Source organism: Pteronotus mesoamericanus, unplaced genomic scaffold (assembly GCF_021234165.1).
Source record: "Pteronotus mesoamericanus isolate MK-2021 breed Mesoamerican mustached bat unplaced genomic scaffold, CSHL_Meso_final scaffold_174, whole genome shotgun sequence".
NCBI lineage: Eukaryota > Metazoa > Chordata > Mammalia > Chiroptera > Mormoopidae > Pteronotus > Pteronotus mesoamericanus.
This window is the reverse complement of record NW_026555309.1, coordinates 33368929-33394537: the sequence shown is the minus strand read 5'-3', so window position 1 is coordinate 33394537 and position 25609 is coordinate 33368929. Positions and strand designations below refer to the sequence as shown.

The following is a 25609-nucleotide window of genomic DNA, read 5'->3' as shown; positions in this document are numbered from 1 at the left end:
TTGGAGTTTTCTTTTTATGTACAATACAGATATTTTAATTTTAAATTCTTGACTCACTGATTTTTATTTAACGTAGAATTCTTGTAAGAATTTATAAGTGAGAGAAAAGAATAAAATTAATAGATATCTTTGCTCTTTCCAAGGAGTCAGTGTATCATTCTTACTGCTTTAATTATGTGTTATTTTAAGAAATAGAAGATTTTTTTGGTGAAATTTCTTAACTACTTAAGAGGGATTCAAGAGAGCATCTTGCTCCTGTCACAGAGCTGTGTCTGTGCAAGCAGAGCAAGAGATGCAAACCGGCGCTCCGGGTGGGGGTTCGGCAAGGCTTCATAAAGTTGGAAAAAAGAGCCAAAAATAAGTAAGAGAAAGCTACACAGGCAAAACGTTCTCAGAAATACAGAGGAGAAATATAAAGAGATGGAAATGTAAAAAAAGAGGCGAAAAGGTCATGAGGAGTGGAGCTGGTGGATGAAAAGCAATCATCCAAGAGTGATAGAATACTTTGATAAGGTGTAAAGAAGACTGACCTAAGCTAGAGCCTGATGAAATTTAAAATTTTAAAGTTAAGGAAAAAAAGGTATAAGTTCCTAGGAATATCAGAACCCAGTCCTTACACGAGGTAAGAGAATAATGTGGCCCCGTGACTTCTTCAGAGTGTGAAGAGTTCAAAAGGGTTCAAAAGGGAACAAATAGCTAACATAATAATGTCTAGGGGAAATTTGATTTAAGATTCTGTACTTTGCCAAGTTGTTTTGTTGCTCACATAGCCTTGAAGGCTAGAAGTACATCTCCTATGTAATATTTTAAATAATAAAGTTCCCAAAGATAATTTTCAGCTGGCCTGGAAATCAATCAAAGTAATAGCTAAAGATCAAAGTGTGAAACGCAAAACATAGTGATCAACTACTATGCCTGTAAAATAAAGAGCTAAGCTTAAATATTTGTTAATATGGTTATAAAATTTAATGCAGATTTCAAAAATAATTCTTAAAAAGGCGAAGGGATTAAGCAAAGAAAAACACCCCGTATACACAGACAACAGTATGGTGATTACCAGAGGGAAGGGGGGTCGGGGGAGGCAGAAGAGGGTAAAGGGGGGAAATGGTGTTGGAAGGCTTGACTTGGGTGGTGAACACACACTACACTCTACAGATGATGTGTTATAGAATTGTATAAATAGAATAAAAACCTATAGAATTTTATTAACTAGTGTCACTTCAATAAATTCAATAAAACCTCTGGGGAAAAAAGTAATATGTAAATGTGAGAAATATGTAAATTAACCTACATCTAAAATTCCAGATCATAGCACTAAAATATGAGAAAAATAAAGAAGTTAAAGTATCTTGAACTTCTCATCTGACTGTGGAAAGAAAGGAAGGGGTGAGGGAAGTTCTTTAATAGATATTGGTTAATTTTTACATGTTAAATAAAGGAAAGTATGCTCAAATTTTTATAACCTTTTATACATTTCAATAGAAAAGTTATTTATAGTTAGGAATTATAAAAGGGTATGGTGAATGTTGTGTGTATAATACGTATGTTGGTCTAAGTCCAGAAAGGACTGTCATTTGTTCTTTTTATAGAGTGTTAGAATATACTTTTAAGAAATTATAGTGAAAATAGTGATTTAAAAAAATTAATTTCTTGATAGGGGAAAAAAAATGCAATCCATCAGTCTTCAGTATTGTTTTGAGATTTTATCAGTTCATGAAATTTAGAAGTTTTGAGGTACACTAATCATGCCAATATTCCCAACCTTCTTTCCCAAGGTATATGATGTTCACTCTCACAGAAATATGATGGTTTTATGAATTAGTACTATCTGAAAGAAATAGAATGCTAATACTATGATTTCCAAAAAAACACTAAAGAAGTATAATCAGAGACGTGTTTAAATGTGATCCATGAATTTTAGATAGTTTGAATGGAAAATAGTAGAAATCAAATTCTGAAGATAAAGTTTTTAAAGTCAACAACAAAACTTGTTGAAAAGGTGAATGGAAATAGCTAATGAGTTATTTTATGGGTCAGTTGTATTTATAGTACTATTTTATTTTTGTAATTGCCCTTTTTAAGATTTTATTTTTTTAGTTTTAGATAGACATAAAGGAAGGGAGAAAGGGAGAGAAACATAGACTGGTTGCCTCTCACGTGCCCCTCACGGGGGACCTGGCCTGCAAGCCAGTTATGTGCCCTGACTGGGAACTGAACCAGTGAGTGCTTGGTTTGCAGGCCGGCACGCAATCCAATGAGCCACACCAGCCAGGGCAATTTTTGTATTGCCTTTTATATTATGTGGAAAAGTTAAGTGTGTTCTTTGGTCTTACATGAAAGAAATGAGTTGGGCAAAAACAGTTCATTTTATAATATAGTTTAGGGATCATTGAGTATCAGACATCTCTATAATTTGATTTAAGCATTTAGAAACAATTTTTTTAAAACACATTTTGTCCATTTAGAGTTAGTCATCTCTAATTTAGTGCTCAATGAATTGTAATTTGCTTTATGTTGTATTTGCCATTGATTTGAGCTGCAGTGAAAAATATACACTTGGCTTTGTTTTATGTTTTGGCTACATATAGCATAATACTTAGAAAATTTACAAAGTGATCTATTATGTAAAAAAATAAAAAATGTAAGGAGGTTGTCCACAGCCTTCAACTCTGACTGGAAATCCAGCTAAGGCAGAGTCCAAGATATTAAGTGGAAACTCCTTGCCTATCACTTGTTTAATTTGCTGTAATTGCAACAATATATTTCTTTATTTTTATTTTCAGTGGACAGGAGTTATGAAGAACTGCAGTGGCTACTTAATATGATTCAGGATGACCCTGTACCCTATGTAAGGTTAGTTTTTGTGCTATAACTTTTTTGTAAGTCCTAAAGTAAATTGAATAATTTCAAAAGATTATACATGGAACAAATCTGTTATTTTTGAAAACTTAGAAATATGTTATGTATTTATCATGCTCTTTTTTGACTTTTTAATTTGATTTGCCTTTGAAAAGCCATTTAAAAAATATATTGTTAATAAATAAAATTTATTTCCTGTTATTTCATATATGATTTCTATTGTAACTTCAAGGAAAGCTTATGTAATAGTTTGTAATGTATCTGGAAGAGCCCTTAGATATTCAAAATTATGAAACCTCTACTGATTGATTTAATTTACTTTAAAAGTTATTAAGAACAATGTTTTGGTGTATCTAATTTCTTCCTTGCTGTCGCATATAAAATCTTAATTTTTCTTAAATAGAGTTGGAGTTATTTTCATTTTTTATATGCCTTTCTAGTCTTTTCATTTTTTTCACAAAGAGGGAAAGGGAAGGAGAAAGGGAGGAAGAGAAACATTGATTTGGGAGAGAAACGTCAATTGGTTGCCTCTCACATGACACCACTGTGGACCTGGCCCGCAACCCAGGCGTGAGCCCCGACAGGGAATTGAACCAGTGGCCCTTCAGTTTGCAGGCTGGTGCGCAGTCCAGTGAGCCACACCAGCCAGGACCCTTCTAGTCTTTTCTGCTGCTTTCTTTTGCAAATAGGATGTTTATGGTGTATTCAGGTAGAATTAAGTTTTTTTACCAATTTTGTCTTTCTTTGCACATAGTAGATATTTAAATTTTTGTTCATTTTAATATTATTTTATAAAATAAAATTTGAACGCTGGAAAGTAACTTAGGTTATAATCATTCCAACTAGAACCAAGAACATAGAGAGCTAGACATTAATTGTCTTGCTCGCCTTTACATTATCAGTTGGCAGTTAGTTGTTTTCTTTTAAAAAGTCACAAATAAACTACTTTCTGACTTCACTGAAATGCATCTGGGCCTGAGGAATTCACATAAGACATTTCAGCCCTACTGGAGATTTGGGTATGGCAGTGAGTTTTTGGTTAAGTGAGCTTCTATTTCAGTATTTTAAATGATGCTTATTACATAAATATCCTTTATACAAAATTTTGCTGTTAATATTTCATAGTTCTTCTTTTTCCTCTTATTTTAAAATTTTTATTTATTTATTTTTAGACAGAGGGGAAAGGAGGGGGAAACATCAAGGTGTGGTTGCCTCTCATGCGCCCCTAACTGAGGACATGGCCCACAACCCAGGCACGTGCACTGCCTGGGAATTGAACCAGTGACCCTTTAGTTCTCAGGCTGGCACTCAGTCCACTGAGCCACACCAGCTGTGGCGTCATTTGTGATCTAAATTATATTTTAAATGATTTGTAATTGTGATTAATATAGTAAGGGTAAGGTTGACATGGACAGAAATCTCATAATCATCCATTTTGAAGTACATGTTCGTGTAAAAGACAGTAGGCAGAAGACCTGCCTATATCTCTTATCTGGCAGAGCTCATGCGTTTGAAAGTGTCTAGTAAGATCTGACTGATAGCAAGTAGGAAAAGAAAGTATAAATACAGTATAAATAAAGCTTACCATGTACTCATTTGTTTTCAGTTCACATCAATAGAATTGACATTAAGATGCATATTTCTGAGTTCTTGGAATTGTGCTTTAAAGACTATTTTTAGCAGATCATAAAATTATGTAATATTTGAAATTTTTATATTTCTGAATTATGTACTTTACAGTTTAAATAATTGCTTTTGAAATATTGTTGTGGAACTTAATATCCAGATTTCAAGAGCTCTGTCAATCATAATCTGGGATGAAAATTTAAGGATATATTTCATGATTATTTTTGAGGTTTTCTTCTTAATTGATGCAGCTTGCTTATAGCACCAATAGGGAACCTTTTAGGCTTTTATTTAAAAGTATCTAACCCAGCAATTTTCGAAGAATTTTTTTAAAAATGCGCAATACCTGACTATTTAGTCAGCAATGCTGACCTCTTTTCCTTTAGCTTGTCAAATAAAAAAAAAATGATAAGAACCCACACAATAGTAGCCATCTAATGTGAATGAATCAAAATTGTACTTATTTTTTTGTCAGATTGGCAAAAAATAAAATATACTTTTTTGGTGTGCTGCAGCATTTTAGTAATTAGTTTATATGTGCCACAAGATGAAAAAGGTTGAAAATCACTGATCTAGCCCATAGTTGTATTCATAGTTTAAAAATTCAACAGGTCTTAATAAAAAAATGATAAAAATTAAAAAAAATAAAAATTCAACAGGTACTAAAAAATCTTTTATGGCAGTAAAGTGTTAACACAGTGGTTATATTATGTGTGTATTTTTTGGTGTCTTAGGACATCTGTCTCTATTTTTATTTCTCTGTGTTTTATACTTTGAATAGGAACTCTGTCCTTTTCACAATGCCACATCATTATTTTCTTTCTGTCTTTTTTCTTTTTTTGAAGTATAATTGACATATAACATTATACATATTAGTTATATTGCCTTAGATTGGGTAGGTAATTTTAAAGATGACATAGAATTATTTTCTCATTTTGGAAACAATCATGCATATAATCACTGTATCAGTTCAAGGGACATGCTTATAGCCAATGCTTTTTCTCCTGGGAGTTTTTGAACATTTTTTGGCTTTGATTTGGCTCCATTTCCTAGAGATAGTGATTGGCAATAGTATTAGACTAGCTCACAAAGAAAATTCTAAATCGTCTGGGGAAATACAATGTTTTTGCTGCTGTCAATATGACATAAACCCATGGCTTTCTTAGGATTTGCTTCAGGTTCATTCCAGATGCCTGAAACATATGCTTATTGAGAGTTTTTATGTTTACTCTCTGAAAAATTAAGCCTAAGATTCTCATTGTCTCCCTTTAAACTTTGTCTCCTGTCTGGTTATTGCATTGAGCATTTAGTCATTTATAAATATTTTATTATAAAAGTCTTCTGTTATCTAAACTTGAAAGAAAAACAAACCTTTTAAAGAAATGTTTAATTGCTAAAAGTAATGTGTGTACTAATCATTACTGATCTTTTAGAAATACTTTGAGAGATCCCCCGAGCAGCTTTCACAATTAGTTGGCATGGCTGTAAAGAGTTTGCAGTGATCTGAGTAAATACCATAAAGTTGTATTTGTTCTCATAGCCTTTCAGTAGTCTTTCATATGGTCTTAAAATTTCAAAGCACAAAAGGATGTCAATAGTGAGATTCCACATCTTTCAGTTTTACAAACATAAAATTAAAGTCAAAAGGGATTAAGTCACTTTAACTACAACCTAGCAATCCACTTTTCTCCCATCTCTTTCTCAAGTAGTAATCTCCTATGATATTTTTCCAACAACAGTTAAATATAAAAAATTCCCAGGTTCACCTCTTTTAAAGTTTTGCTAACATCAGTAAAAATTGCAACCGAAGTTTTCCTTCTTCCTCCCTTATATCCAACTATTGCTCTGAGGTTTGAGTTTTTCAGCCCTCGTCCCTAGGCCTGGCTTCACTAAATGCTAAATTACTCTCAGAGCCTCCTTGCTTCTTTTCTTTCTCTATCCTCTTTTTATGGTGTCTTCTTATGGCATTGGACATTTTCTCTTTCAGATTTTGTTTTGGTCACACTGCCTTATTTTTAGAAGACTATGTAGTGTGTTCAGGTAGCCTCTCACATAAAGTAAAAAACTCCCAGTAGCACAGTGTCACTGTTGCCATCTGTAAGGGTACTATTTTATGAATTGACTCTTCTCAACATCAGCTTATTTTGAGGAAACCTTTTTGCCATCTCTGTATTTAAAATGCTCCTGCACATTTCTGTGCTCTACAGGGATACCATAATAATGAAATTTATATTCATTTTATCTCAAATGCAGCCCTCTTCTTGGCCTATTTTTTGCCTCATTTTAAGATTTTTATATTTACTGGTCAGTCTTTTTGTACTCTTTTCTAAGGAGAGTAAAGTGTTCGTTTTAAAAGTGGAATGGAAAGGTTGGTTAAGAATACATAGAGTCGTGTTTCAGAACACCTCCTTGTGTACTAAGGCAGTTTTAGAAAGAACAAACCCACCCAAATTGTTTAGTGAAAAAAACAGTAAATATTTAGGATGTAACATAAACCTTCTGAAATTAAACTAAACCTAAATACAAAACTAGATCTAAGAACGGAGATGATAAAATAGGAAGAAGGAACTACAGATACAGGTACAACCATTAAAAAAAACCAATTTTTAATATTTTTATTTAATGGTTGACAAAAATTTAATTTTTTTTTCAGACATAAGATTCTAAATATGTTAACTAAGAACCCACCGTTTACGAAGAACATGGAGTCTCCCTTGTGCACTGAAGCCCTGGTGGATCAACTTTGGAAACTGATGAATTCCGGTGAGATGACAGTGGCCTTCAAAAAAAATTCTGTGATTGGATTATTTTCATTTTACAATAGGTTTTCAATACTTAAAGAACTATGGTTTATTTTTTATCTTTTTATTTTTAAAGTGGGCTACTTCTTATACCTTCCTTTACAGTGCTAGATGTGAATCATTTTCTAGGGATATATTCATTATATCCTTTTGGTATTCATTTTGTAAAGAAGAATGGTGTTGGTGATTACATTTTTCTAGTTATAAAATTCACTAGTTCACTCACTACCATTTATTGTTCCTGGAGTGATTTATAAGTATTTGCACTAAGATAAGATGCATCTTTAGGGTAGATGCTTTGCCAGTGGGGGCTGTAGGTCAAGAGATGGCTGCTTTTAAGCATCATAATCCTTTCATTTCTTCCCTCTGAACAAGTTCTGGGACAGTTAACAATGTATGTTTACATGTGCATATTGAGTTTTATTCCTTTATTTCTTTTCCTTCTTAGGTACTTCCCATGACTGGAGGCTACGGTGTGGTGCTGTGGACTTGTACTTCACACTTTTTGGCCTCAGTAGACCTTCCTGCTTGCCCTTGCCAGAGCTTGGGTTGGTTCTCAATCTCAAAGAGAAAAAAGCTGTCTTGAATCCGACCATAATTCCAGAGGCCATCGCAGGCAACCAAGAAGCTGCAATTAATCCAAGTAGCCATGCACAGCTAGTTGGATTTCAGAACCCTGTAAGAATCACGTGTGTTATAGAAGATGTGGTTTTATTATATAGGGCTATCTCGAGAAGAGAATTGCTTCTTTTGAACTGACAAATTTTAATGCCACTAACAGCTTGTTTTGTACCTTTTTAAAAACTGCTGGCTGATGTAGTTTACAAAATGTACTGGCAACTCCATAGTGCTGCCAGTCCATTTACCCCTTTTGTGGTGATATAATGATTGTTTGTACTTGAGCATAGAATTTCTTCTTTGAGCAATAGAAGACTGAAATGAATATTTAACCTGTTACATATTAACCTTCTTGCCCATTTATGGTAGTGGCAAACCGTTTGAACGCAAGGGGCCCTGACTTCCACCCCGCCCCCTGCTCTGTATAACACCTAGCAGTTTTAAACATGACAAGTGCCTGGCAAATGCTTCTTGAATAAATAGATAACGAATGATCAGGTAAATGAGTAATCTGATTTGGGAGGACATTGTCTATTACATTTTAAAATTTGTGTGTATGTTTGCCTTTACATAGAAAGTTTTATTTCTAGCTATGCATTATAAAATTACCAGACATTTTGTAGACAGACCTTAAGGATACATACCAATCATTTTATTGTAATTTAAAGAACATTTTTTAGAAATGGTTTTTTTCATTGATGACAAAATGTCCCCAATATGTCAGGCTTCATTTTTCACCAATATTTAGACCAGGTTACTTGCCTGGCAATTCCCTACTGGTGTTTTGACACTTTAAAACTCAGATTCTCTCTATTCTAGTTAGAAATAGTCATTTAAAATTACTTAGATTTTCTGAAATATAATTGAACTTAATTATTGTAAGTTTAAAACGTATCCTAGAGTTTGGGTTATGAAGAAGTAAAATAAATCTTTCCATAGGGGGGAAAAAAGAGTTTCATTAAAGAGCTCTTGTAGATCTGAATAGTAATAGATCTGTGGAAATGAGTATGTTTATAATTCTCACCCGTATGTGTTAATTTATCCACATTCATATGTGGAGTCTTCGGGATAAGAGGAGAAAATGTGACACCAAAAGATATATTCTTTTGGGAAAGCTCTAAAAGTTCACTTAAATAACTCTTCTCCCCCTTGCCTGCCCCTCCCCCCAAAAAACCAGCAGACCGAAAAAGGTGAAATTTATTTTAAGCCCATTGCTGATAACTTTTAGGCACTGGGCATGCTCTAATCTGCATGGTTGCTATAGCTCTTAGTTTTCAGCTATAAAATGAGCTATTTGTCTTCAGAAATCTAATTTTGATCTTAAATATTGCCGCAGGAAGATGATCACCTTGCCAAGGAAGCATCATGTAATATATCAGCTCATCAGCAGGGAGTGAAGAGGAAGTCTGATACACCACTGGGGTCCCCACTAGAACCTGGTCAAATACTGGAGAAGAATGAGGATAGCAGTAAAGTCAAACTCAAAATCAGAGTAAGAAATACAGGTTAAGCCTGTATTAACAGTGTAGGATATTCACCTTCTTGTAAATCTTTGAATATTTGCGATGGTTTTTCCTTAGTAATAGATGGGACAGACTGAATCACAGAAGAACTCAAATGCCCATCTCTAAAACATTCCAACCAATTGTTTAACTACTGTTATCAGATACTTCTGTGTGTGGGGAGGAACTATGTGTACATCTACCACTGCTCACTACTCTCCCATAACGTAGGAATAGATTTTAGTTGCTGTTAAATTTCCAGTAATTTTCAATCAGCTTCTTTTGGAGGCTGAACCACATAATCTTTTCTCTCTCTTAATACTTTTTTGAGAAAAAGACACTGCTTTTCCTTTTAAGATTATTTGGGGGAATAGCCTATGGCCTCTCTGCTACTTTTCCTAAGTACTAAGATCCAAATATAAAGTGATATATGGCCCTTTTTCTCTTTTGTTCTGTGTTTCTCTTTTAGTTTTCAAGCTCTCAAGACGAAGAAGAGATTGATATGGATACTGTTCATGATAGCCAGGCCTTCATTTCTCATCATTTGAACATGCTTGAAAGGCCATCAACTCCAGGTAAGATTAGTACTGCTGTCACGGGGATGATCAGGAGAGTTCACATACCACTATTCTAAAGTGTGTTGCTTTATTCATTTATTTTCACTCCTCCCCTGAAGATACGTTTATTGATTTTTAAAGAGAGAGAGAAACAGAGAAAGAAACATCAGTGTGAGAGAAACACTGATCAATTGCTTCCCGTACATGCCCCGATCAGGGACCAAACCTGCATCCTAGGTATGTGCCCTGACTGGGAATTGAACCTTCAGCCTTTTGGTGTACAAGACTGTGCTCCAACCAACTGAGCCACCTGACCAGGGCTTGGTTTAATTTTAAGTGAACAACTATAATGTTTAAAAGTAGCTGGTATAAAATAAAATATTAGATTGTTTCAGATTATAACACACATGAGCAAAGGAATAAGTTAAAAAAATGTTTCTTTTGATTTTCCATTTTATTTTTTTAATATTTGGCATATTTATACTTTTTAAAAAAAAAAACCCATTTATCAGATTCCTTCCAATAGCTTTAATTTCTCTCCGTCTCTCCCTAGTAGGCTTAACCTAAAAGTTAAAATAAAATACTAGATTCAGTTTGTTTTTAATAATGTAACCATAATTATATTTCAGATTCTTTGACTAAAGTTAATGCTGCTCAAAATACAACTACTTCTTTTTTGTCTGTCTGTTTCACATCATATCATATCATAGATTTTTGTGTGCACCTCTCAAACATAATCTTTCCTTTTGAAAATATTATCTGAGACAGTATTGAGTTGACATACTAAAATTTACCTTACTATTTCCCTGTTGGTAGGCATTTAGGTATTTTTTATTTTTATTTGTTACAGGTAATTCTACACTGCATTTCTTCATACAAAAACTTTTGTTTCTTTTTTTATCAAATTATGTTCTTTGGATAAATTCCCTAAAATACATTGTTGGCTAAATTATTAATTTTAACTATATTATGAGATACTTCACTTCAGATTGTCATAGCTCTTGATATATAATGCCATAATGCCTTTCAAAGAGATTTCACATAGTTTATGTCATCAGCGTTTTTTAATTTTCAGGAATAAAGCTTAGATATAACTTGCATGTAAGTTGCGAAATACAGTATTTTTTAAAAAATGTGTGAACCTGCTACCCACCTTAACGTCTTTATTTCACTCCATCCCATGGGCTTTGCCACCGTGCATCTTCCCAGAATCTGTTCACTTGCCTTTGCGCTACAAGTAAATACTGTCTTGATTTTAATTTTCTCTTTCTTAATCATTCTACTGCTTTTTAAATAGTGTGCCACATAGATATATAATCTATATGTTTGCTCACATCTTATAAATTTTTTGAAATTGGTATGGCACTTGATATTACTAGGTTTTTTCACTCAACATTATGCTTCTAAAATTCATATTGATACATAAGGTATAATTCATTAATTTTCATTTATCATTATCATTTTTTGTATGTCATAGTTTTACTGTCATAAATGCAATAACCTAAAAGATTAATTGACTATAAAATAATTTATGTTTATTTTATAGTTTTAAAATTATGACTTTTATCTGGGTACTCTTTCTATTTCTTTTTATTGGAAAATCTTATTCATACGCCATGCTGGTTGTCTTTTATGATATTTACATTTGAGTGAGTGTTTTTTTCTAACATGTTACCTTTTGGCAAAGTTCCTGTTATCCATCTTGGTCTGCTTTATGTCTGTTTGGCTTTCTGTTTAGTTTTAGTTAGGAGACCTAGACCATTTTTCACTATCTAGTCATCTGGGATGAGCTAGTGGAATTTGAGAACTAACTTCAGGTAGGATATGAGGCCTAAGATATATTTGAAAACTGACAGGTTATGGATTTCTTGGCTTTTATAATTGTAAGAGATCTTATCAACTATTTATCTGTTCTATCCATTTTACAGATAAATAAACTTAAGCAGAGAGATAGCAAATGACTTTCCCTAAAGGACACATCCAGTAATAGCCATCTCAGGGCTAGACCCAAAGCTTAAAACTTTTCCGTGTGACAAATGAAGGAATTGAGACACATAAATGTTTTACCTGGTTTATATATCTTATTTGTTGATAATTTGGAATCAGAACCTGGGTCTCCTGATACCTACTACAGTGCTATTCATATTATACCATTAAGACATTTCCTATTTTAAATATCTTCTTTAACCCCTAAATTATTTTATCTATATATTGAGTAAATAGTAGAATGGAATTTATTAACAAATTTGGGGGGATAGCGAGCAATCTTTACTATATGCGAAGTTCTGTGTAAATATTAAGAAATATGACATGGTTTCTGCACCAGAGTATAGAATCCATTTTATATGTTCAGCAGACCAGTCAAACTTCCTGTCTTTCTGGACTGTGTATTGTTCTCAGGCTTAAGTATATAGGAACCGTGACAAGGGGTTAAATCAAATGGTATCTTCAGCAGTAGAAACTGTACTCTTTTATAAGAATTTTACTGTTGAACTGTTTCTGGTTTAAAGGTTAGCTTATAAAAATCTGTCAGGCTTTTTTTTTTTTTCCTTTTGGGAAAGAAAGAAATTAATTCTCCGCCTCCTTTGGAATTTTAGGGCTCTCTAAGTACCGGCCGGCCAGCTCTCGGCCTGCGCTGATACCCCAGCACTCGCCAGTCAGCGACGGTGCGCCCGCTGCCAAGCCCCAGTGGGGTGTGGAGCTTGCACGGAAGGGAGCAGGTGAAATTATGGTGGTGGTTACTTTTTTGCTCAAGAACAAATCTATAAACTCCATAAGGTTTCTTTTCTTCTTTTTCGCATTCAATGTTATATTCGTTTCAGGTGTACAACAAAATGTCTTTATTAACTTAAAAAATAAAAGTACAGATCTAAGGACTTTCTTTTCTTGCAACACTTTGACTTTAAAGTATCTAACATAAAGACTACTTTAAATTAGACTATTTACTATTTCAAAAGTAATTTACTCCTATTTTGGAAAACTTGGAAATAACAGAAAAGTAGAAAGGAAGGGGAAAAAATCATCTTATGTTGTTTAAAGATACCCATTATATTAACATCTTGCTTTTCCCTTGTAGTGCTTTTTCTAAGAATGTTATAACACGAAAATGTGTCAGCTTTGGTAGGAATCATTAAATCTGTCCCTTTGTACTTTCATAAAATACAAAAATGAGCCATTTATTTCTCCTCTCTCCTTTGCCCTGGATGTTTTACAGTTGGTTCAATCATGAAGACTTGGTGCTATATCTAGAAAACTAACTTGTTTTGACTTTTAAATTATTTCACACTAATCAAGCTTGTTTATGAAGGGAATTCAGTTTAGATATGTTTATTACCTATTCTACTATTTAACACTGTCTTCTGCTTACTCTGTTCTTCTGTCGTTTGGAAGGAGATTATAATCCAAATAAAGAGCAAACAGTTGATGCAGATGAAAAGATTTAGTCTTCAATTTTGGAGGAACTGGGAGTGAAAAACAAGATACATAAGCAAAATCACTTTTAATGAATAGTTTTTCCAAAAGTCATTAATCTGGCTTTAAAATTTCAATGGATGGGTTTTGCTTATATAAACCATGTTTTTATGATATAAACAGAAGAGTAACTGTTTATTGATTTGAGGAGCTTAGGAAACCAACTGTGATTAAGAGGAGACTTCAAACAAAAGCAACATCTCAAAATATTTTGGTATTGTGACCCCAGACGGTTGGGTGCTTATATCTCTGTGTGCTTTATGCATTTATTGTAGTAGATTCACAAAATATATTTCAGAAGGAAATCAGCTGGAGACTTTAGCACTGACTTTGACAAGTGAATTTTGACATTTTTTTTAACCCTCGCTGGTTTTGTATTCTCTTGGGGTTTTTTTTGGAGGGGGCGTTGTTTGCTTTGTTCTGGTGCAGTTTTCCTTTACTGTCATACTTATTAAAAATTTTGCTAGATGTGAAAAATTTTTTAAAATTATAAAACTTAGGGAGTTTCAAACCTCTTGATACAGCTTGACAGTGACACTTGTGCCTTTTAAAAAAATAATACTGTCTGAATTTCAGTAGTCAAATTCCTGTTCCAGAAAATGACCTAAATGCATATGTTTGGTTTTTCTCTGTTATGGCACACTAACCTATGCAGAAGCAAATCTTAACACCTTTTTGTACCCAACAGCGTGCTTTTGTGTTATTGTGCCATATGTCTTTAAAAATGCATTTGGGAATTTCTCTTTACAGTCTTAGAGTTCTCATGGCATACTGTGGGAAGACTGGGGAGGAGATATGGGGCACGTGGTGGGGAATAGGAAAGCTTTAAAATTTTAACTTTAGTTGCTGTTAGTGAAGCGCCCTTTTATGTCATGAGACAAAATCTTTACCAGTATATTATTTATAGACAGATCTATAGAACTTAAATTTTGAATATATTCTTTAATGCACCTTTATAATTTCTTTAAATATATTTATGCTGTTCAGTACCTTATGACCACTGAGCAGGTCTTTAAATTCAAGTGTTATTATTAGAATTTAGGAAACCTTCATTTTACAAATGATAGTGTTCCAAAGGTTTAGATCTACATGTATTTATTTGGGGATCTAAAAACAGTTTTCCTGTAGACACACTATTATATTTGATAGATAACTTTCCCATACCAGCCAACAAAAACCCTTTTAACTTACCTGAAGAAAAGAAGTACAAAACCTAGCCCTGTGTGGACCGGTGTCTCTAAGAGAAGGGGCACTTGCAGCTCTGCCTTTCAGAATGACAAGCACAGCTGTAACCTAACCCAAGTGAGGTTGTGAAGTCGGCAGTACAAGAGGAACTTCCTGTCTTCCTGCCTCCCAGCGGGAAGAGGGGGTCTTCTTGGCCTGGGGCTGAGAGTTGGGGGTTCACCAGAGGAGCACAGGAAGAGCAGTGGAACGGGAGGCTGTGACTTCTCTTCAGTCTGCAGGGATCCTAGATTGAGGTTCACAAATGGGTTCTTTTGGCCTTACTCAGTTCATTCAGCTGAGGCATCTTTTATTTGGTCTTTAGAAGTCTTATAAATTTTTTTGCACTTGCCTAAAAATGAAGAGATTATACATAAAAATCTGGATTTCCAGCTTCTCTTGTAAAAGAGTTAACTGAGAGGCCTTTTTAGATAGGGATGTGCTATTTCATTGATTCCATTTGTTTGCACCTGGTAGTCTGTGTCCTCATTTATGCTGTCTTCTTAGGTCCAAGGCTTTTGAGTTTGGGACCCCTGCTTCCTTTATTCATGAGCTGAGATGAAGTCTGAGGGGGTCTTTCAGAGCCAGCAAGCCAGACGATGACTGAGCACTGGAATGTGTTGCAGATGTCATCTGGGAGGAGTAGAAAAAGAAGGAGGGTTTAGGTCAGATAAAGAAGAGCTGGAAACTGTGTAGAGGAAAGTCACATTTTATATTTTCTAACCTTCCAGCTTTCCTGCATAATATTTTAGGGCACGAATGATAGGTGTATGGTAGGTTAAGGCATTTGAGATAAAAAAGAAGTGGCAGGAGTATTTTCCTTCGTTACTTTATACTAGTTCTTTTCCCTCCCCTGAGGTAAGGAAGGGGATTTGGAGAAAGGGTTTACGGTTCCCATGGTGACTGGTTAAGCATACCATGCCTTCTCTCGGGCCACTGCAGCCTGGCCTCCCGCCCAAGCTGCTGCCCAAGCTGCTGCAGCGTTGCTGTGATGAAGCAGAGAGGAGGAGCAGCTGGAGCGGAGCAGTGGGAACCCCTGATGGTTCTGTGGGGAAGGAGAGGGGAGTCCTGTGGTTGCCTGGCTAGGGCTGCTGTACATGGAGCGCCTTCCTGCATAAGCAGCAAAGCACTCTTTTGATGCATGAAATTCTCTAAAACAAAAACCAAAGCACGTGAGAGCCCTACCATTCTTCTTTTGAAACTCTAATATGGAAAACAGACTTTGCTCTTTTTCTTAAATTTTAATGACATAATTCTACACTTTAATTTTTATAGTGATCTAAAGAATCCCAAGAATAGACTTTACAATTCTTCTAATAGAAATGGCAGGTTTTGTGTTAAATTTAAACTTATACCTAATGTGAATGAATTTAATAGTATTAACCGGTTACTGACTATTATCAGCGCCCTTGTAAATGGGCTGAAAAACTTCCATATTAGGCTTTCTATTTGTTTTGTTTTGCATTTGTTAAGTTAACTGCAGCAAACTATTACAGTGCATTTTATTAGGTCTCTAGGGAAGATTCTGTATTGGGTAGAACAACAAAACTAAGTATCTGTTTTATTCTTTCTCTGTAACATGAAGTAGAAAAATTATAATGTGGAGTGAGTGAGGGAGTGAGTGAGTGTGTGTGTGTGTGTGTGTGTGTGTGTGTGTGTGTGTGTGTCCTTTTTCTGATATACCTGATATCCTACAATGGAGACATATATATATATATATATTTCAGGTCACTGAAAGGGTTATAAGTAACTTAAAAATGAGTGGGTCTCAGGTTCCCAGGCTTCCTATAAGCCCCTGCAATAATATATGAAATTACATGTGTAAATGTTTGTGCTGGGGATGATAATACTTTCACTTTTCCATAAGTGGAGACAACCTTCTAATCCTAGTGTGAAAGTAAATTCATGTGTCCCAAATCTGACTGGGAATACATACAATTCCACATGGGAAGGACATGGCACTTTCTTACCACCTTGGATTAGACTTGGTAATAGTTAGCCAGGAAAGATAGGGATCAAGCAAACAAGATATATATTGTCTCTCATAAAGGAAAAACTTCATAACCAGAGGTTAAAAGAGATTTAAAGGCAGGTGGTAGGGACAGAGTAACATTAGGTTTTGTCAGCGCACTGTTGTTCCAGATAGTAGTCTAATGAATAGTAGAATATTTCTTTGCACATTTGTGGGATAAATTTCTGGAAATGAACTCTCTCAGTCAAAGAATATGGGCATTTGACATTTTCATGGATAGAACCATATTGCTTTAACCGCTCCTTTAAAAAATGCTTTATTAGGGAAAACTGAAGTAGTCAGATGAGTATAATGAAACCCTAATCTGTGTCCTTACCCATTTCCACCCTTCTGAATTATTTTGTTACAAATCCTACATATCATCATTTCAAATAATTTAGTGTGGGGGACCCCTTCACTAAATTTACCAATTTAGGTGGAGGTGAAAGAGAGTGTAAAGGGGATAAATGGTAATGGGAAAAAATACAGTAAAAAAAACTATTAAAAATAATTTAGTATGTATCTATAAGAGATAAGAACTTCAAAAAGTCATAACCACAGTAATATACTTTTAAAAATGAGGTTTTTTTGTATCATTAAATTAGTCACTGTTTAAATTTTAATTGACTCATAAATACCATTATTTTTATTAACAGTTCATTTGTTGGAATCAGTGTTCACATAAAGTCTACATGTTGCATTTGGCTGGTATATCCTTTATACCTTTATAAATTTAAAGTCTTCAGTTGATCTTTTTATCTTTTCTCCCCCTTTACAATGTATTTGTTAAAGAAACCAGGTTTTTCATCTGTGGTTGTAGGTCTTTATTTTGCTAATTGTATACCTCTGGTGTAGTTAATGTGTTGGAGTCCTCTGTATTTCCTGTAAATTTGTAGCAGTATCTGGAAGCTCAGCAGGTTTATAGGTAGTGGTCTGTTCTTCAGTCTGGATACGTACAGTGTCTGGTTGACTTTTTTATGAAGTTAGTCATTAAGGTATTCAAGGCTTAGAGTTAGGGTCATTAACTCTAAGGGTTGAAAGATAGTAATATTCTAATTTATCTTTCCATTTTTATTTATAAACTGGAATATTTTTATAAAGCTAAATTCGCCTTTGTCTGTTATTTTCCAGTGGTATAGGTCATATAGGAAAAAGAGAAAGGCTTGATTCTATTAATAATTTTCAAAATAACGAATTGGTTAACTAGTATCCTCCAGTACAGTGATTAATCAGTTCCAGTCCATTACAATTTTTATCCTTATCAACATTCAAATTGTCCCACCTTTGGACAGCGAGAACCTCTTAAGGTGACTCTTGAGCCCATTGAGAAGGCTTTAACTTCTTTGCTATTATACCAGGTTGTTCAGACTCATCTTGTAAATTATTTACCCAGACCTGCAATCAACCATTTGTTCTTAGGAGCCCTGGTTCCTAACACTTTTATCCTTGGATCTAGCTAATCCATTGTCTTCATAATACGACAATACAAATCAAGAGAAACTTAAGATATATAATCAAGTAATGTATTTCTAATGCAGAGTATAAGGCCACAGAACTAGAAATTTGTACTTTTAAAGTCCTCTGTATTTCCTGTAAGTATTCCTTGGAAAAGAGTACACGCACGTGCACGCAGTTGTCAATTTGGCAGTTGTCTGTGCTGGAAGGTGCATTTTCCAGTAGAACTGTTGGCTTTTCTGCAATGCAAGTAGCTTGGCAAGTGTGGAGGATTAGATGGTGAAACTTGCCTCGGTGCAGAAAAGGACCGCAGACTCCCAGGAGTGCAGATAGCCAGCTGGACAGCTGCGGAGTCTGTTGATAGGGGCTGACTGAATAGTGAGACAGGCGCTAGAGGAGTTTGTTCATGAGGCCTTCAGGCCTCTTACTGCCTCTCCTCATCCCCTGCCTATGTATTCCGTTTCATATGGAACTGCTTACTTATTTTTATAAAATTATGACCCTATTCATGTAATTTATTTAAAATCTAAATTAAAACCATGTCGTGCAGTAATTTTCAACCTTTTTCATCTCATGGCACACATAAACTAATTACTAAAATTCTGGGGCACACCAAAAAATGCACTTTTTGCCTGACAGGAAGAAAAGGTATAATTTCGATTCATTCACGTTAGATGGCATTGGCGGCCATTGCTGCGTTGGCTGTTGTCATTTCACAATGTGACAGCCTAAGGGAAAAAGAGGTCTGTGCCCCTCAAATAGTCAGGTGTTCCGTGTTTTAAAAATTCTTGTGGCGCACCAGTTGAAAATCACTGATATAATGACATGTTTCACTGATAGTATACATTAAATAGCTCTCAAATTTTTTCTTAATTTGAAGAATATCTAGGTACCAATTATTGCAAAATATGCAGATCCCCAAACTTGCTTCTATATGTAAAAATCTCCTTATTTAGCTTTTGCCTTATTATTAGTATTAGCTTTACCAAAAACTTATAAATATAAAAAATGTAATTTTTTGATAGCAGGAACTTTGTCTGACTTGTTCACTTGCTGTAAATATGGGAGTGGTGCCAGACAGAAAGGAAGTCGAGTAGTCAGCACCATTCGAATGGTCTATACCAGTGTCTGTGATTTATCCCTCATCCTTCAAAAATTAGGGGCCTTCCATTGCATTTAGTTGATCTAAGCTCATCTGACATTCTCTTTACAAAGGAACCCAACAATTACATAATTCTGTTAAATTAATTCCTTTGTTTAGTAAGCTCTAGCAGGGGTGAGGAGGTGGGAGTGTAGGAGCTACTACGTGCGACACACTGGGATCCAAAGGTGAAAAGACAGCCCCGCTTTCTTCAAGAAGTTAAGAGTCTAACCGAAAAACCCAGAGATGAAGGGCGCCCTGCGGGGTGGACCCCACCCGGAGCCAAGGGCAGGGCGGTTAAGAGCACAGGTCCTAGCGTCAGGACCGGTGGTTTGGTAACTCAGCCCTGCCAGCCCGGCCTTGTGCGGTGTTGCGGCGCACGCATATGAAGGAACTGATGAGGGGTGTGCATTTTGGGGAAATGTACCCTCCCCCAAACAAGTAACACGTGAGCTGAGTTTTAAATTATTAAAAAAGCTAAAATGTTTTTTTCTTTTCCGTTCCCTTACTGTGAGTTAGCTTAAACATTATTTATTGGAGACTTTTGCCTCTAATTCCCTCCAACTTCTACCCCCCACTAATTTAAGCCTCCTGTTCTGCTCCCGTTTCACTCTGTGTTTTCGCTTTTTTATTACTTAGACGTAGTTACTCAATTTCTTCCTTCTTTGCTAGTTTGCAAGCTGCAGGAGGACTCATGTCTGTCAAGTTCACTGTTTTCTCTAGTTGCTTATTTGAAACTTATTTGAAACCAGTTCACGGGAGGCGAGCACTGTACAATCCAGATGAAGCGAGATGGGTGAACGTAATACATTTGCAGGCACGATTGGGGGGTGGGTGAGCCTAAGAGATCTTTGCGAGAATCGACAAGATCTGGTAACCAGCCGGACCTCGGAAGGGGCCTGAGATGAGTCCTAGGCTTGTTTCTGAGCCGGCTGCCTGTAAGGCAGTGACTGGGGTAACGCAGAAAGCGTTTTGCCTTGGGGTATGGCGCACGGATTCCTGGGCCTGCGGGAAGCAGGTCTTAGACACTGGGGTCTGAGAACTACTATTGTGGATTCTGATAGAATGTTAGAAAAGGAAAGACCTTTCAAAGACATTTGATCCATTCTTTAGGTGAGATAGAGAAGAATAAAAGCTATGCTGAAGGTTAACAGTGGAACCTATTCTAGAGCACAGGTCTCCTAATTCTCAGGTTTTGTTTTTAATGACACTAGTATCTTTAAGTGGACACATTCTCTTTATACCTTCTTCTAAGTGTGCTGAATATACTTAAAGAGTTTACTTGGCCTGTTCCTAGAAATTACCTTAATGACCTATAGAAATGGGGGGTTTTGTTGAGCCGTCATTGTCAGTCACTTAGTGTAACACAGTCTGCACATCCAAGCGGTTCTCCAGGTGTCCATAGTGCTGCCATTTCCCCGCCCCAGCTCCTTCGGGGGCAGCCGCTGCGATGGGAGCTGTGTTTTCAACGACGGGGTGGGTCTTCACCCGTAACACCAGTGTAATCATTATTGTCTCTGCGCAGTCCTTTAAAATAGTCGATGTTAATTTTTAGAAAATTGTTGGGTAAAACACTGGGATATGTCATAATTTGTACAGACTACAGGAGTTGAAATATTCAGCTTCCTGGCCACGACGCTGAGAACATATTTGTGTGTACTTATTTGTATGCTACTTCTCCTCTTCTACGTATGCCCATGAAAGCACTAGACACTCAGGAGTCCCTCCTTCTGTACTGTCATCAGCTCCCTCTTACTTTCATTCCATTTCGCTTTCCTTGTTATCAACAGGCATTCATTTGGGTGTTTTTAACCTTGAAGGTAAAGAACAGCCCCCTTCGGAGATGAGCGTGCCTCCGGTCACAGCGGCCCCGCTCTCGGTGTTCACGAAAGGGCCGGCGTCCTCCAAGCACGGCGACCACCACCACCACCACCACCACGAGCACAAGAAGAAGAAGAAGAAGCACAAACATAAGCACAAGCACAAGCATAAGCACGAGAGTAAAGAAAAGGACAAGGAGCCTTTCACTTTCTCCAGCCCCGCCAGCGGCAGGTCTGTTCGCTCCCCTTCTCTCTCTGACTGAGCAGAGGATGCGGGAGGCCTTGCCCTCGGTGTCAGGAAGTCAGGTGTACCTGAAACTTTGGTCTCCGTAAAGAATGGTAAAGGAAGAAACCTGCCACCCGTAGAAATTCAGAATCCATTTAAATTCTAAACCTCTGATTTACATCATTTATACAGTTGGGATGTGATAAGGAAAATGTGTTTATGTTCCGAATAAACTGTCTCATCCCATTTCCTCTTTAAAGCGTGCGCGGGCACACCCCCCCACAGAGCAAACCTCTTTTCCTGAAGGCCCGCACGTCCACTGGCAGCCCCCGTTCACGCCACGGTCTCCACGTGCACTGCCAAAGTCAGTTATGTTTGAAAGCCTTTGATGGGCGTTCCCGGGCCAAGTGTTAAACAGAAGCTACTGCCAAATCTTGTGAAAGTCTCTGATTCCAGGGATATATAACACTATTTGGAACTACTGCAGAAGGCAGAAGCTTCTCCATAGGAATCTGCTTGATTGCATGTTTTGAGTGTGTTAACCATAGAATGTAAGCATCAGAGTTTATAAACAAGACTACATGGTATTTTGTTTTGCCCTAAAATACTGAAATTTTCAGAAGCAACCTTTTAAAAAAAAAATTCAATAACTTTTTTGATAATGCATTTGGCAATTATGATGTTGGAATTTAACAGAACTATCAAATCCAGTTCTCAGATTGAGATGTTTAAATTATGTTATTTTTTCATTAACTGCAGGTGAAGAAGTCCATATGTAATATGTTTGCTAAATGTGAACAGTTTACAGAACCAACACCTTCTAAAATTATTCCTATATAACACAAATTATGATATCTTAAGGCAGTGTTTATATACTGCGTGTTAACTGGGACGTAGACAATTTGGTCCTCATGTCAACTGCCATCGCATTTAAGGCATAAGAATGTTCTGGTTTTGAACCTCAATAGTTTGTGTGTTTGTATGTTTTTTGTTTTATTTCTGAATTTACCATGTGCTTTATTGTTTGTTTGTTTAAAATGTTTTCATATGTGTTGTATTTTTATCATTTCCCTTATCATTAAGAAGTTTGGAAGATACTTCTTCTCAGAGTAGATATTTCAAAGGGATCCAATAATGTCAAACTTTTAAATATACTTTTATTTGTATTTAACTTGTTTAATAAATTACTTTTTCAATTAATCATTCTGCTTTTGTGACTTTTTATATCTTGTGCTACCTTTCTCTGTGTGTATGTAGTACACCTACCCTCAAAGTTTGGAGAGCTTTGTGCGTAGGTGGGATCTGAGCTGGCCCTATTAGGAAGAATGATTTAAAGAGATGGATTAAAGTTCTCTTGGCAGAGGAAACAGTATTTCCCAAAGCATAGAAGAAAGCAAGGGACGTTCAGGAATTGTTAGTCAGCACAGCTGGCCAGGAGTGTAAGTGCAAAGGGAATGTGAACAGTTGTTGAAGAGCCTAAAAGGCAGTGATTTAAAGGTTCCTAATAGCTAAGTGTTCCCTAACTGAAAGTTTGTTTCAGAAAATGGAATATTTTGTATTCAGTGTGCAGTCATCGAACACATACATGGAACCCCAACTTTGAAAATAGTAATGATGTATTTCAAAATAATAATTAGTGTTGTAGGGAGACAGTGGCAAATAATAGCTACCTGCATAATTTAAGCACCTCTTACATACCAAGCATTGTACTAGGAGCTATGTTATTTCTAAATTACATATTTATACTGTTTGTTTCTCATGAGGAACATCTTTTATGGCAAACTTTCAGTTATTTAAGCTGATGGTTAGGGGAAGACAATTCAAAAAATTCATATTTTTGAAATAGAATTCATCCGGAATTTATTTTGATAGGTGGTAGGATGTAAGGATCCAACTTTTTATTTCTCTTCCAGAATGCTACTCATTATCATGTATTTCAAACACCTTTTCTCTCTAGATTTCAAGTGTTATATACGGAATTCCCTAATACATTTGGGTCCATTTCTGGACTTTGTATCTGTTCCACGGATTCATGTACTCACCTGCTAGTACCACCCTGTTTAGATCATTGTAGCAATAGATACGGTAGAGCTAGCTTCCCCTCATTTCTTTTTCAAGTTTTTTAGTTATTCCTGAGGGTTATTTTCTTTTTCTGGTTGACTCATTGCTTTATATACAGAGATGCTCATTCCTTGTGGTGTGCGTTTCTGTGGGCGTGACAAACGCTTGGACTTGTGTGTCCGGCCTGCGCAGTTGCATCGCTCCAAACGCCCCTGCCGCCCCTTGGTCGTCAGCTCCCCCACCCCCCGGCCCCGGGCTTCCACTGGCCACTTTTCCATCCCTGTAACTGCCTTTTTGTGGGTTTATTTTCCTATTTAAATACTGGCGTCAGTCTTTTTACTTTCTCCTTGGAATTGTTTTAGTAGTGGCTATTGGTTGTGTATTAAATTGAGAGCTAACTTAGAATTGGTATCTTGATATTCCTCTTAAGGATGTTGATGTTACTACATTAACATAGTATTGCTTTTTAACTACATTTTTAATGTGGTTTATTTTGTTGTTGTTTGGCATTCTGTAAGGGGTGTTTTTTCATTATAAGTTTTATGTATATTCCTTTGGGCTGGTTTTGTACTTAGCTATTCCATTAATCAGGGTTCTCCAGAGAAACAGAAACACACAGACACACAGTGGTTACAGAGTATTGACTCACGTGATGTTGGAGGCTGAGGAGGTCTACAATGTGCTGCCTACAAGCTAGGGACCCAGGAAAGCTCGTGTGGAGTCCGGAGGCCTGAGAGCAGGAAAGCCCCCAGTACGGATTCCCTCCTGGCCCTGAAGGCCTGACGATGCAGAGTGTGAGGGCAGAAGGTGGATGTCCCAGCCTCCTCCAGTCAGGTAGACGGGGATTTAACCTTCCTCCACCTTTGTGTTCTGCTCAGGCCTCCAACAGGATGGGCGATGCCCACCCTCACTGGGGAGGGGCGCCTACTTCACTCAGTCCACCAATCCAAGTAAATGCTGATGTCTTCCTGGAACACCCTCACACACACACCCAGAAATAAAGTTCAGCCAGCCATCTGGGCATCCCTTGGCCCAGTTAAGCTGATATATAAAATTAACCAGCATAGCTATATTACTTCTTTCTCATTATTTGCAATTTTTTTATTGTATTTTTTCTATTACCATTTATCCCTCTTATACCTCCTCCCCTCCGTAATCGGCACGTTGTTGTCCCTGTCCGTGAGTCCTTTTTCCTTTTTGCTCAATCCCTCTACCCCCGTAGCACTCCCTGCTCCCAATAGCTGTCAGCCTGCTCTCCATGAGCCTGTCTCTATTTTATTAGTTTAGTTTGTTCATTAGATTGCAACATATGAGTCAGATCATGTGGCATTTGTCTTTCTCTGACTGGCTTATTTCACTTAGCATAATGTTCTCCAGGTCCATCCATGCGATCACAAGATAAAATTTTGCAGAATAGCCCCAAAATAAACCCACACCTTCATTGTCAATATCTGGTAGAGGACACAAGCACATACAATGGGCTAATGAGAATTTATTCAATAAATGGCTTTGGGAAAATTGGACAGATACGTGCAGAAAAATGAAACGACCACCTTCTTACACCACACACAAGAATAAATTCAAAATGGCTTAAAGACTTGAATGTTAGACCCCAAACTGTGAAAGTCCTGGAAGAAAACAGGCCACAAAATCTTGGTCTTTGCTCATAGCAATATTTTATCTGATAAATCTCCTCAGGCAAGGAAAATAAAAGAAAAAAATAAATGAGACTACATCAAACTAAAAAGTTTTTGCACAGCAAAGAACACCAGCAACAAAAAAAGACAACCCACTGAATAGGAGAACATATTTGCCAATACATCTAATGAGGGCTTAATATCCAAAATTTAAAAAGAACTTTCAAAATTCAGCACCAAAACCCCAAATAATCCAATTTAAAAAATGGGCAAAGGACCTGAATAGACACTTCCCCAAAGAAGACATGCAATATTATTTATGCATTTCTTGGGTTTTACTTGAAAATTATCACATTTGTACATGATGTTAATTTTCTCTTGCATAGCTTTTGTACACTTAGTTTTCTTTTTCCCTGGAAAATACAATTTTTAATTTATTTTTATTTTTTAATTTTTTTTTTGTTCAAATACATTTGTCTCCATTCTCCTGCCACCCACTTTCCTCTGCTCCACCCATCCCCACCTCCCAAGTACATTTAATTTTCTAATTTCTTCTGTCTGACTTCTTTGTCTTGCTGAGTGTGCCCGAGAATGAAGGGAAGG

General features: G+C 36.3%; 1 protein-coding gene across 2 annotated transcripts in view; it reads left to right on the top strand.

The window, feature by feature from the left end:
- TAF2 (TATA-box binding protein associated factor 2) overlaps positions 1-22426 on the top strand; it is a 59539-nt gene extending 37113 nt beyond the window's left edge. The window contains exons 17-23 of one of the 2 annotated variants that reach the window (XM_054590436.1): positions 2784-2853; positions 7139-7248; positions 7735-7964; positions 9241-9396; positions 9876-9981; positions 12561-12683; positions 21053-22426. In XM_054590436.1, coding sequence (XP_054446411.1) covers positions 2784-2853; positions 7139-7248; positions 7735-7964; positions 9241-9396; positions 9876-9981; positions 12561-12683; positions 21053-21345 — 1088 coding nt within the window. In that variant the 3' untranslated portion in view covers positions 21346-22426. The remainder of the gene's footprint in view (positions 1-2783; positions 2854-7138; positions 7249-7734; positions 7965-9240; positions 9397-9875; positions 9982-12560; positions 12684-21052) is intronic. The other variant, XM_054590437.1, reaches the window with a different exon arrangement.
- The last annotated feature ends 3183 nt before the right edge of the window (positions 22427-25609 follow it).